The sequence below is a fragment of the Gymnoscopelus microlampas genome (assembly GCF_963454915.1).
Source record: "Gymnoscopelus microlampas genome assembly, chromosome: 6".
Lineage (NCBI taxonomy): Eukaryota > Metazoa > Chordata > Actinopteri > Myctophiformes > Myctophidae > Gymnoscopelus > Gymnoscopelus microlampas.
In genome coordinates, this window is record NC_139943.1 from 29963291 (window position 1) to 29977979 (window position 14689).

General features: G+C 45.7%; 1 protein-coding gene across 1 annotated transcript in view; it reads right to left on the reverse strand.

The window, feature by feature from the left end:
* Positions 1 to 14689, reverse strand: part of osbpl5 (oxysterol binding protein-like 5) — a 107309-nt gene that overhangs the window by 28656 nt on the left and 63964 nt on the right. Inside the window, exons 3-4 of the mRNA XM_084060924.1 lie at positions 11957 to 12121; positions 10967 to 11049 (exon numbers count right to left, since the gene is read on the reverse strand). Of these exons, the coding sequence (XP_083917050.1) occupies positions 10967 to 11049; positions 11957 to 12098 (225 nt within the window). The 5' untranslated portion in view covers positions 12099 to 12121. The remainder of the gene's footprint in view (positions 1 to 10966; positions 11050 to 11956; positions 12122 to 14689) is intronic.

Genomic DNA, 14689 nt, shown 5'->3' on the forward strand with positions numbered 1-14689 from the left:
TGCAAAGTAACTAGTAAGTAAAGTTTTCAAATAATTGTAGTGGAGTAAAAGTACAATATTTGCCTCTGAGATGTAGTGGAGTAGAAGTAAAAGCATAGACAATTGGAAACACTCCAGTAAAGGAAAAGTACCTTAAAATTGTACTTAAGTACAGTAATTGAATAAATGCACTTAGTTACTTGACACCACTGTCAGTCAGTACAAACACAAATAAGTGTTAAAGTGTTCCTGCGATTTCACAACGTAGTCCCTTTGAAGCGTCTCAGCGGTTTTAAATATCGTTAGCATTTTTAGCACACTTTATAATTTGTTTTTGTCTCGTCTCTCTCTCTTAAATATAGAATGTCCCGTCTGGTCTGGAACTTTGTGTGATTCTCGCTGCTGTCTGTGACCTCAGGTCTCAATGAGATTAGCCGTCTTGAAATCATTGCATTCATGCATGATCTTTTATTATTATAAACAAAGTTAAGTGTGCGTGAAGACCATATTGTTTTGCCAAACCCCGGCACCAGCCACTTAGTGTTGACAAGAGGGACTTTTTCTCTAGCACGGCAGCACACAGTGATGGTACGTGATGCATGATGGGACTCAGCTGCGTCGAGGCTTCCATTGTCCCAGGAGAAGGGCTTCTGGGGCCAAAGGGGCCGGAGGATGATGCAGCTGCGTCCCCGCATCACCCCCTGACGCCCAAGACATGTGAGGCCCGGGATGAAAGGATAACGGAGCGCCGAGGAACAAGACAACAGCCAGCGCTGAAGATGACCCGAAACGACCCGTGCGATGCTGCCTAAGGGCCCGTGTCCACACACGAAGCAAAACGACTCGTCCGGTGCTGCCAAAGCGGTTTATTGAGCGGAGGAGCACTTTGTGCGTCATGTTCCAGAGCGCTCACACGCAGTGTTTATTCAAGGTTCACTTTATTTGTAATTTACATGCTTGCACATGAAAAGAAAATCGTACTCATGGACCAGCAGTGTACGATAAAATAACTATCAATAAATAAAAAATAAGCATAAAATCCTAAAGTGCAGAGAAGTAAAACTAAGCAGCATATTAAAAACACTAGCATCCAGCATTTATCAAAAAGATAACATGGCAGCATGACATACTTTATAACAGCACGGCAAGGCAGGACAGCGAAAGTGCATTTATTGGGGCGTAGAGTTCATCAGTCTAACAGCCCCTGGGTAGAAGCTGCATTTAAGCCTTTCAGTTCTAGCGTTGATGGACCACAGCCTCTTGCCCGAGGGGAGTGGGTCAAACAGTTTATGGGCCGGGTGAGTGGGGTCCTCCATAATACGGGCCGCACTGCTCCTGCACCTGCTGACGTAGATGTCCTCAATGGACGGAAGACTGCTGTGGGTATTGATGCTGTGAAACGATAAGAACCTATCAACCGTGTGCTGTGCTCATGCCGTCCTGTGTCATCTGCGTTAGTAGCACAAATAACCTAACTCAGCGGCGGACTGGCCATTTGGCGTACCGGGCAAATGCCCGGTGGGCCGCTGGGCCAGTGGGCCACTGGGCCAAAAAAAAAAAAAAACATTTTTTTTTTTTTTTTTTTTTTTTTTTTGAAAAATATATTTTTAAAAATGTTTTAGGGTTATTACGGTCATATCCGAGTCGCGCGGCCCAATTATTAGTTACGTTAATGTTTGGGCTGGGATGCTTTCCAGCAGGCGCCTCAGTGCGGCCGCAGAGTTCATGTGCAGAGCTGGGCTGGCTCAGTGAAACGACCCCCCCCCCCCCCCCCCCCCCCCGTTGACAAAATGGGGGGGGGGGCCGGTCCGGACCAAAATGCCAGGGCTGAATTTTGGTCCCAGTCCGGCCCTGACCTAACTGAGACAACGATGAAAATTGCCCCTGTAGTCCGGGAGCCAAAGGGTGATTTTTGGCTGAACGTGGTTTCGTCGGTAAAAGTTTTTTTCTCAACTGATTCTTGCTGCTGGGGGTCCCCTCTTAAGGATTCAAGAGGGTGCCCAGTGAAATCCCTTGAGCATTTTTTTATTATTAACCCCTTAATGCCCAAAACACTAAAGATTCACCCAAAATAGACTTCTATGGTATTTCATGCAAAATACTTGATCTAAATGCTTAAATTTGGTTTCTACAGTGTGTATCCATGTAAGTGGATGTGTACAGTGCATTAGATTTAATATTTATGCATTTTTTTTATATTAACCCCTTCCTGCCCAGAACAACTTAATCTTTAAACTGTGATATTGTACATGCACAGAAATCAAATCAAATCAAATGCATTAGATCTGCTTTCTACAATAGTGGAACTTGTTTCCTTTTGGATGAATGCACATTAACCCTTTCAGGCCTTCCATCTTGAGCATCCTGCACAAAAATATCTACAGAACATATTCCCCTGGGGGGGAAAAAGAAAAGAAAAAAACATTTAAAAAATATATATATATATTCCCCCAGCCCTAAGCCACCACTGCCTCAACTTATCCGCCCCAATAACCACGCGAGCCACCTTCCGGATAACCATGTCATTGGACAACCCGAGTCGGAAGACTCGGCGGGCCTGGGCTGCAGAGACAACCGAGCGGAGCTGCAAGAGGCCGATGCCGCCATCGGAATTGCATGAGTAGAGGATCCCGTTGCTAGACGATTGATGCAAGCGGAACCACTCCCTCACTCTGACCCGGATAGCCTCTACATCCCTCAAGGGTGTGGGGGCGGTGCCTATGTGATCCGCGGCGTAAAGAACCCTCGGTAGGGCAAAGCGGTTCAACAGATCAAACTTCATTCGGGGATCGAGGGGGGCCCTGCCGATCCTGTCACTCCACGCGGAGATCGAGGCTTCGCAGGCCGGAGCCGAAAAAACGTCAAGCGGGCTCACTCTGAGGCCGAGATATTTCTCGTAACCAGCAGGATCGATCAGGTGCAACCGCTCACCGTCAAAGGCCCAATCGGTGTTAACATTGTAGGTGAGCCGGCCGCCCTTCTTTTCGATAAAGAACCCATGACACTTACCGGCGTTAACCCGCATGCCGGTAAGTTGGCAGAAAGCCCCCAGAATGTTCAAGTTTCTCCGCATGCCTTCCCTTGAGTCACTAAACCAGTAAGACTCCCTAATCGGGAGATAAGCGACCGTAGGTCACATGTATACAGAAGAGGGCTGTAACGGCGATTGGTTCCTAGTTGTGTGGGCAATGGATAGTTGTGTGGGAGAGAGAGTGTGTTTATAGGGGAAAGGAGGGATTGTTTGTGGGGGGCAAGCCCCCGAGTTACGGCATTTTATGTGAGCTGCAGTGGCAGGGGGTCCTCCACTGGGGGCGCCACCACTTTTGCATCCGTTCTGGAGCACCAGGAGTGGGTGGTCCCCGGGAATGCCCCGTGAGCAGCCCCGTTGGGGTGGTCATTTGGTAATTTGTCCACATGTGCTCATTTTTTACACTTGGGGGTCCCCGAGGCAGCTGGGGGTCCCTGGAGCTCCGGGGGTCCTTGGAGGGTGTAGTTTGGCAGGTAAGGAGTGTGTGTGCAAAATGTGGCATGGATCGGGGCAATGGGTGCGGAGATATGAGCAGGGCAAAAGTGTGACGTGTGTGACGGAGTGACGGAGTGACGGACGGACACCTGGAGCAGCTTTCTGTAGTAAGTGCGACCTACGGTCGCAACAATGCTAGATCGTCAGCAAACACCATCGCCACCACGGAGACATCCCCGAAGGAGAATCCCCGCCCTTCGCGTTCGATAGTGGTGATTAATGGATCAACCGCTAGATTGAAAAGTAGGGGAGACAGGGAGTCACCCTGTTTCACACCCACCTTCATTTCAATGTCTGGTGTTGTCCCTCCCCCACACCTGACCCTCGTCGTACATCCATTGTAGCCCGCAAAGATTACGTCCGCCATGTGCCGGTCGAGACCCCGCCCCTCCAGCACCGCCCGGAGGTAATGATGCGAGACCGTATCAAACGCTTTTTGGAAATCGATGAACACCACACCCAAAGGTTTGCCCTGCCCCTTACTGTGCTTTAACGTCGACTCGAGTAACATCAAGTTCTCCGAGCAGCCAGACGAGGGAATGAACCCCCGCTGTCGAGGGTGTAAGGGGCAGGCGGCTCTCATTCGCCCGTCGAGGATACGGGAAAAGAGACCGATAATCACCGAGGCGATGGTAATGGGCCTCCAGTTGCCAAGTAGGACTAGCTTGGCGGGGTCATCACTTTTAGGGATAAGCGTCGTACGGCACCGCTTCAGGCACTGGGGGACATAGCCAGCGACCAACCACGACGAGTAGATGTGCGCGAGTTGCGAGCCGTCAGGGTCCCATAGTAGCAACTCAGAACGAGTGATACCGTCGGGACCGGCCGCTTTGCCATTCTGCATGCGCTGGAGACAAGAGTGAACCTCTTCACCCGAGATCAAATCGCCGAGGACAGTATTGTCAGCCCCACCGAAGGAACGGAAATGGCCCAGTCCAAGAAACGGTCGCTCTAGTCCCCAAGCATTTTGGTAGAAACGATGTATTCCATGCATGGGTATCGGACACCCGATAACATTGTCCCCGTCTAGGACAGTTTTGGCTAACCGCTTCCTATCAGAGTGGTACAGCCGCCTCAGAAACACCCGGCGGTGAAACCTTTGCAGGCGACTGCCCCTTCTGCCAGGCACTTCTCCACTTATCTCTCTCTGGCGACGCAACTGTTTCGGCGGAGACCCCAGGCTACTAATTAGCCAGTTAGCTTTGGCTTCAATGGATCGCACCGAACACTCTTCAATCTTCAAAAAGAGGTCGGAGTCTTCCCCCAGTCTGACCCCATCAATACCCGCGTCTTCTACAAGACGTTGAAGCGCCTGTTTCATCAACGCGGGCTGTAACGGAATCATGTCAGGAAATTTCAGCCCTTGGACGAGTGTTTCATCATCCAGCACGACTGGGGGACAACCGCCTCTCGCACGGTCAGCCTTTTCAAGGCTACAAGCCTTACCCCTCACCTGCTCCTCCGTCCTCCCCCGCCCCAGGTCTTTAGCCACGGACTTCCACGACCAGGTATCTCTGGGACGGTTCATAAGAACTCGTAGCTCATTGACCTCCTCCACGGTCCAACGCCGGTGCTTACGCCCCCGAACCTGCTGTTTCCCACGTCCCGGGTTCTCGCTTGGCATGTTCAGTTATTTGTGTCTGCTTAGCATGTGATTGGTCCGGCCGGCACGTGAGAGGGCCCTGAACGAACAGAGCCCACAGGAAAAGTTAACCAACGCCCGGCGCTGGTCCACGATAACCGGTTTGCACCAGGCAAAGTGGCACCGCACCGCACGCGGTTTAGAGCTCTCCCAGGTATCATTTACTGCATTTGTACCTTACCGTCAAATCATGGTGTCTGGACGCAAAAAGCGGAACCAGTGAAAGGACACCGACGATAGGTACGCCACAAAGAACACACAGCCTATCAAATGGGATAGGGATAGACAGGACACGGGGGAGTTGACCGGAGCCGGCCGCGGAATCTCGGAGGTATAGTCTCCCGGCGGCGTGCACTGCGACGGTCACCACTTCCTCCTTTGCCCCCTAGCCAGGTCGACGGCATGTTACGGGGGATCGGCGCCCGTGGCCCGGTACGCAGCTGTTTGGTCGGTCGCCGGAGTACGCGACGCAAGCAGGGTTTGAGAAACGGAGTCTCCGGAGAGCGCCTTTGCGCCCCCGCCGCATACGGATCTCCTCGCCGAGCCCCGTGATGGGGCTCGAGGCGAGGCCAACAGTGGGGGCCCTCAGGCGGTCCGTGGCAGGGCAACTTGGTCAGACGGTGTGTCTCGGTCTCGCTAGGCCGGGGTCGGCCGCGGAGGAGTGCGGAGGACAGGCCACCGAGGCCTCTCCGCACGTGGTCCCTCCGCGCCTGGTTGGGCCCGCAGGCTGCAAGCAGCGTCCGTTGACGGGCATCTTCCACCAGCATGCGACCCAGTGAAATTTGGATGGGAAAAAGACATAACTAACAGTTCACTGAGCCCAACCACTCTACCTGAAGGTTGCAAACCTGCCCCAGACTACATTTTGCAAATGATTAAATGTGGCTGCAAAACTGACAACCCATGCAATTCCAAAAAATGCAGCTGCAGAGTACATGGTTTGCCATGCACATTGTCCTGTCACTGTTATGTTGTAGGATGCTCAAGACAGTTTTAGATAGGATTCTTTCCTTTTTCTTTTATAAATTCCTTTAAACTTGGTTTTTCTCTCCGTCTCTGATTCTGGTGTCTCAGGAAAATGTGGTTAGTTGGTATCATTGGACCTTAACATGGGATATGCTGTATATGACCACTTCCACATAAACATTATTAATTTCTTATACAGCTAATTTGAAGCATTTGAATTGATTTACTGTGCATAACATGTCATAAATCAAAAATTTTAATTGATGTTGGTGCTTCGGGTGTGAAGGAGTTAATATCTATGAAATGTTCTAATGTGAAATCAAAAAACAAAATTTTACACATCCACGTTCATTGATAAACACTGTAGAAATCAAATTTTATGCACTATATCAATATTTTTGCATAAAATGCCATAAAAAACGTTTTTTGTTTTGGGGCATTTAAGGGTTAATGACTAAAAGATGGTTGGCCTCAAAGGAAACATGACCAGTTCCACTATTAGACTTAGTAGAAAGCAGATCTGATGGATTTGATTTGATTTCTTTACATGTTCTATTTCACAATATCACAGTTTAAAGATTAAGTTGTTCTGGGAATGAAGGGGTTAATATTTAAAAGTTTACAAATATTAAATCTAATGCACTGTACACATCCACTTACATGGATACACACTGTAGAAAGCAACTTTTAAGCAATTAGATCAAGTATTTTGCATGAAATACTATAGAAGTCTATTTTGGGTGAATTTTTAGTGTTTTGGGCATTAAGGGGTTAATAATAAAAAATGCTCAAGGGATTTCACCGGGCACCCTCTTGAATCCTTAAGAGGGGACCCCCAGCAGCAAGAATCAGTTGAGAAAAAAACTTTTACCGACGAAACCACGTTCAGCCCCATGACTCCCGGACTACTGCTCATTATGCTATGGTGGGATGGCTCAGGGCAGAGGACAGTAATACAGCAACTTGCAATGGGCCTGGTTTTCAAGATATACTCAAGGGACCAGTGCCCATGTAGCTGTCAAACTACTTCAAAAGAGTGAGAAACGCCCACGGGCACAACACCAGAGGGAGCTCCACTGATCTCATTCCCCCCAGATTCTGCACAAACATGGGAATTAACACATTGTGTGCCAAAAACGGTCCGGACCGTTTTTGAGAATCCAAACGAGGAGTGCCGACATTTTTTTTACCCAATTTTATTTCTATACGTGGGGCCCACGTGGGGCGCTCTAACAAAACTTTGGGATCATCCAAGGAGTTTCTGAGAAGGAGAGGCCGGATGTGGATCCATGTCAAAAATCCTTCCGGTCGGCCTTTCCAATGTTAACTCCTTGACTAAAAGCTTAATATCTCCATTTTTTTTTTACGTGGTGGAAGCGAGCCGTTTTCGATCGGCGATCACTCTGCAATGGAGGATCGCGTTAGAAATATTATCGTTCCAGGCGTTAGTCGGGACCCTCCGCCATCTCGCAGGCACGCTTGTTTACATGCACTTCCGCGTCGGGGCTTCTACAGCACGAAACGTATCAACGTAAGTGGATGGAAGAATAGCAGGCACTCAACGTATACTATTTTAACACATCGCGTGCCAGTCGCGTAGATCTACGCCAAACGATTTAAAGCCGCAGTGTGCCAGTCGCGTAGATCTACGCGACTCGCATTTCCCATGTTAAATCGAAAAAGTGCACATTCCGGAATTTTTTTCGACCCATTTCCGGTTCCGGGGCCGACCGGAAACGGAATAAAACTGGTTCCGGTTTTTTCGCTCGCATCCGTTTCCTGTCTGGGCGTCAGCTTAGAATCGATTTATCTCCCTTGTGGGTTTCCTCACCGCATCGTCCTGTCTAACGTTCTCGCCTGTAACTTCAAAATGGCGGCACGGATCGGCTCGGATTTTTTTGTTGTTGTTTTTCACGGATCCCGTGTTTGTGTCGAACCAAATGAACGCGGATTTTAAATGGATTTAGCGGGGGCTATGACGACATGAAAAAAACAAAAAAACAACAAAAAGAGCTTGGCACTGGTAGGTACATTATGAGATTAACCTCTGTCGTCCAATGTGTTAATAAACCTCTGGCACCCGATGTGTTAATTAATTATACTATTATGTCACCAAAAGGTGGAATGCCCTACCTATGACAGCCATCAAAAAAGTGTTACTCCCTATTATCCTCCTTCAAAACCGCCACGAAAGAGCACCTGTATGCAATTTGTAACTGAACTTGGACAAGTGCCAAAATGAAAAAATAAATTACCTCTCCACAGTTTTTCTGTAAATATATTTGTATTGCTCCTAGTGTTGATGATTTTTTTTAAATAGTATTGTATGTTTTTATATGTCTTGATGAATTGAATACATAGGACCACAGTGGAAACAAGCCCTCAGGGCTTTTTGTGTTATCCTTTCAGCATTATTGTATAACTTTACATCTGTACTTTTTGCGAACTGTTAGTAAAGTATTCAATCAATCAATCAATCAATCGTTATGCAGCAAACACAATTGTACAGCTTTGTTGATTAAAGGCCCATTCATACTCCCTTTACAATCTACCCGTCACTGCTCACATACTGTACGTCTATGCATGGACACACATGGTGATGTGGAGGATGTGGTAATAATGTACCTTATTTTCTGTAATGACGGGATGAAATTGCATCATATAAGTATTATGTTTTTTAACATTTCTCACTGGGAACCTGACAACGTGTCGATACTCTATTGAACCTTAATCTCATGTATGTACAATGCGTTGATACTCTTTTGAACCTTAATCTCATGTACAATGCTTGATACTCTATTGAACCTTAATCTCATGTAGTATGTACAATGCGTTGATACTCTATTGAACCTTAATCTCATGTATGTACAATGCGTTGATACTCTATTGAACCTTAATCTCATGTACAATGCTTGATACTCTTCAGCACCTTTAATATCTAATCTCATGCACATACCTTGCTGCTATGTGAGGACCTACCGAAGTGTTACCACCTTTATGTCTAACCTCATGTACACACTGTACCTGCTGGTTTATGTGTCTAACCTCATGTACATACTGTACCTTGCTGCTATGTGGGAGCTACCGAAGTGCTACCACCTTTATGTCTAACCTCATGTACATACTGTACCTGCTGGTTTGTGCTATGTATACACATGACATCTGACCTCTTCACTTTTCCTGATCTTTCCCTGTAAAGTTATTTTTTGTTCCCCCCCGCACTGTCGTGCCTGATTTGCCAAACTGTGAAATGAGGCCAATTCACACTTCACACAAATCCCCACCTTTGTCCGTGACAATGCCGGGACAATCCATCGATGTGTCAATGGCAGGCTCTCTGAAACTTTGGAATGTCATATCTGTATGTACAGTACGTTTACAATTTAGGCATTTAGCAGACGCTCTTAATCTAGAGCGATTTACAGTACGTAGATCAAATGACATGAAAACAAGGTCGAATGCAGTGATGGAAGACACATGTTTTACTTAACTCATTCACTGCCAATGACGTTCTGCCAATGACGCTCTTCGCTAACCTATGAGTCACCATTTGACTCCCAGTGAAGCAGCAAATCACGTGATCGCAAAAAAAACCCATCCATATTCACTTCCATTCTGATGGATTTGGAAGAATGCCCTTTTCTCTGCTTTGAGTGCTTTCTGTTGCTTTTTTTGCGAAAACATTCTACATTCAACTGCCAATAATGGAACAGATGATCGCGGCGGCACGAAATATATGTAAGGCAGAAGTGGTTAATGTATGTAATGTATCTAAATCTGCAAAGTAACTAGCAACTAAAGCTGTCAAATAATTGTAGTGGAGTAACAAGAACAATATTTGCCTCTGAGATGTAGTGGAGTCAAAGTATTGAAAATTGGAAATACTGGGGAAAGTAAAAAATACCCCAGAATTGTACTCAAGTACAGTACTCGAGTAAATGTATTAGTTACTTTATACCACTGGTCAAATTTAAGTTATGTGACGTGAAACATCCAGCCGTCAGTTAGTTCACTGTGGGGTCGCAGTGTTGTGTTGACAACGTGCATGTGAAACCATGGTGCTACCACTAATCACAACCATGGAAACATGGAGTTCATGATCCAGTCCTATGAAACATTACCACTGGAATTGAAAAGATCTAAGAGGAGACTGTACAAAGATCTCCACAAAAGCTTAAAATGCATTTTTTTCCTGTATGGTAGAGTATGCAAATACAATATAACTTATACAATTGGGGTGGTTGTATTTTGTCTCCCTGTGTCTCTAGGTCATGTCTCACCTAGACACAGGATCTGATGGTCAAGATTCAATTTATCCCCTGAGCAAGCAGGCAGGCTCTATTAGTTCAATGGTTAAATATGTCAGCACTTGCGCAGGAAAACGGGTTCAAATCCGGGGCAGAATAGGAAAGTTACATAGTGCAGCTTTAATCAACAGTCCCAAAGCTCTAGCCACTGATGCACGGAGACAACACTCAATACTTAATATTGTCACTGACTGACTTGTGAGTATATTTAGATTTATTGCCAGCCAATCTTATTGCCAATCAACATCATGAAGGATTACTCTGAACTGCCTAATTTTTGCACAATCTATTCCAGTAAACGGTATTCTTTTTACTGGAATGAACAGCATTCTGTTTACTGGAATGGAGAAAAACACATATTGTTGCCGTCGGGCAGAAACCTCTTATCTCCATTTTCTAACTTTTTGACCATTTCTTTAAAAATCTTTAAGCATTAAGATTGTTTTTACACAAATCTTCTCTTCTGGGCGTTCCTGGCACACACCATTTTCAGACCACTGAGGTAGAACCTTGTTAAGGAGTGGTCCAATCAGTGACCTCGGTTCCTACCTGGCTGCTCGGTGACTGGGCGGGGCTGGAGGGGCTTAGCTCGTCACTCAGCATCGGGATGCCGTTTCTGTCTGTGTCGCCCCCTGGTGGAGGCAAGTATGACAGCACAAAGAACAAAACACTGTTACAAGATGTTTTACATGTATAGAATACGGCTACAAAATATAAATACTTATTTTTACGATTATTCTATCACTTACTTTTTGGATTAATCGGATAATCGAGACGCACGTTTTGTCTTCTTTTCTTTTTTATTAAGGAATTGACATGAACTAACTTGATACAAAAAGACAATTTGACTACACTCATTCGTCCGATTAACTACTTATGCCTTTTTATGTCGTTGTGCGGCAGTGTCGCTCAGAAACAGCAAAAAATTGCAGATCTACAGGCTCACGATCACAGCCTAATGTTGGCAGGTATGATAGAAGAGCGTACAGTTTAAATACAACTAGAAATACACAAACAGACGGGAGGCAGAGGGCAAAGAAAAGAGGCACTCTGCTGAGCTGGAACATGTCAACCTGACATGTTCGTTGCTACAGTACATTCAAATCGCTGCTGTCGTCCAGAAACCTCTTATCTCCAAGTTTTAACTGTTTGTGTTTTTTTCATAAATTAACGCCCTACTTGATCATACTACAGGGTCACACAAAAGCATAAAAAATTGCAGATCTACAAGTTCGAAACGCGACATGAGGCGACGTGTTTGAGCTTGTCCATCTGCTACTTTTTGCTATTTTTGAATTTGAATCCTGAAAAGTAACAGTTTTGGACATATGAGGTTTCCACCTGACAGAGATGATAATAGTACATTATTGCCTGAGAGGTTGTCACTAGTGGTTCTAAAGCTTTTCGGGATCAGGGCCCACTTCACGTTCGCGGCCCACCCATCTGACCAAAGATTTGCAAAAACTTTCACGATTTTTCAAAAATAGCAGATCTACAAGCTCATAGCGTGGCACTCTGTGCCGCGTCTTGGTCTTTTACCTGGCCTGAGGGGGTAGAGCTCATTGTCCCCTCCTCCTCCATAGGACAGGTTCCGGGTGAGGGAGCGGGGGTCAATCTTGGGCGGGGAGGTGGCATTGGGGCACAGGGAAAACCTCCGCTGAAACAAATTCTCCTCTTTCATCGCGACAGGCTGCTGCTCGTCCTCTGGGGAGAGAGAGAGACAAAGGAGAAGTGAAAGCAAATCAATAACAAATCCACAGGTGTGTCATCAAGGTCATGTGAACATTATTTCAACATCGATCGTTTCTGACTTTGAAATGTTGTGAGAGAGTGTCAAAGCCTTTCACTCCACGAGGTGATCCATTCTCTCATTACTAGTTCATACCCGCATTTTACGAGTCTAGCGGAGTGGTTCTCAAAGTCGAGGACCCCCAAATTCATTTATATTTGGCCGCGGACCCCCATCTGAAAAGGTTTTTTTGCCAGGGACCCCCAGAAGAGAAGATTATATATATTATTATTCTTTAAATTTTTTATATTTTTCAAATATTTAAAAAAAAATCGCAAATGTACAAGCTTGTAGATCTGCATTTTTTTAATAGCCAACATATAAATGGATAAAGTGGTTAAAACGATTGTGATATGTTAACTACTTTTGCTGGGGACCCCCTGGAACCCATCCCCCCACCCCCCAAAGGACCTCGGACCCCACTTTGAGAACCACTGGTCTTTTAAGTCGGATTCATGAGCTCCGGGCACCTAATAATTTACAAATGAAGCACTGAATAGAACCAAATGGACCCGTTTGGTTCCAGTTGTACACTCAATAGTTACAGACCTATAAGGGTCCATTTGGAACCCCCTCAGGGAACCCAGACGGTCCCTGGACCCAACTTTGAGCACCACTAGTACTAGTCCATACCTGCATTTCCACCCAGGCCTATGGACCGCCACTAGATGCCAGACCGCCATCACGACTACAAAATGCTGAATAGGCTTTTCCTCACTCCCTGCATTATGTCAATGGCCATGCGCAACTTCACATCCAAAAATCTATGAGAGCGGAATGACAGTTTTGTTCATTTAATAGCATTATATATAGGATAGTGCCTTCTTTAGCCCATTCAATCCGGGAACGCATCCGTGTCATTTTAGATTTCAGCTTTTATTATTTTTATACTTTGGCTTTTCAAAAATAGCAGATCTACATGCTCATAGCGTGGCACCGAGTGCTGTGCTACAGTATGAGCTTGTAGATCTGCTATTTTTGAAAAATCTTGAACCTTTGTGCAAATCTTTGAATACATATATTTTTTAACTAAAATCTTTGTTTCTGGGGAGTCCCCGGAACAACATATTTTGATGGGGGTCCATGGCCAAAAACCACGTCCATGGCCAAGCACCACTGATATAGCACCAATAGAACAATAGAACCAATCAGAACAATGAAGACATTTGTTGAGACATTTCACAGTTACAAATGATCGCTTTAAAACATACTGTATATTATCCAAAGATTTCCACAAATCGTCAAGATCTTTCAAAAAAATAGCAGATCTACAAGCTCATAGCGTGGCACTCGGTGCCACGCTATGAGCTTGTATATCCGCTATTTTTGAATAGCCAAAATAAATCTAAAATGACAGATGCTTTCCCGTGTTGAATGGGTTAATAGCATGATGCCATAGTGCTTTCTCTAAACATAGCTGATGTTAGTTATCCTTATTTCTCACTGTCTCCCTATCCTTCTCTCCTCATCGTCTCTCTCTCTCCGTCTCTCTCTCTCTCTCTTTCTCTGGCTCCATTACCAGGCTAACAAGAAACCACTGTACGAGCCTCTGTCGCTGCCTGGCTCCCACACAAAGGCACACAGTACTATAATCTACTGTAGTGTAGTGTATGTGGTGGTGGTGACAGGGACAGCCACGCTGCATGATGTCACTGTATGGGACAGATTAGCCTCGCCACGCTGCTAGCTAAGCGCTGCGAGGCCCTGTACTGTACATGCACGTACGCCCCCTGAGACTACTAGTCTTCGTATCCATTTAACCACATTAATTTAATCAAATTGTTTAAAAAAAAAATATTATTAAATTTATTTTTTTTAATTCCCCCCGAATTCTCAAAAACAACTAAAATAGAAGATGCGTTGTCAGCTTGTAGATGAGCTATTGACGTGGTTCTCAAAGTGGGGTATGGGGACCCCCAGGGGTCCTTGGGGTGGGTGGGGGGGTCCAGGGTGTCCCCAGCAAAAGTAGTTAATATAGCATCACAATCATTTTAACCACTCTATCCATTTATATGTTGGCTATTCAAAAACATTTGAATGTCTTTGAATACATTTGAATTTTACATAAAACGTTGTACCTGGCACAAAACATTTTCAGATGAACTCAAAAAAGTTTGAGAACTACTGCTGTAGGGTTCAAAAGGTTAATGAAAATAAATAGAATGTTCTGCAGCGCGACCACAAACCGCAGTGGGAGTGGCCATATACTATATACATTATTTATACATTTATATAGGTATACCAGAGAGTGATTATAAGACAGAGCCAAATGACTCCCCCTCACTGGGACAAGGGTGTGCTTGATGAGTCGTGTGGGGGGAGTGCCAGCTGGTGGTGTTAACGGACCAATAGAATGAGGAGAATGTATCCTCCAGGACCCCTCCATCCTCAAATATAAACGGCACCCCCGGCACCCATAAGGCTCCCGATGCAGAACGCACACTGGCCGGCCCCCAACAACAGTTGTGACAGTGTGGAAGCGT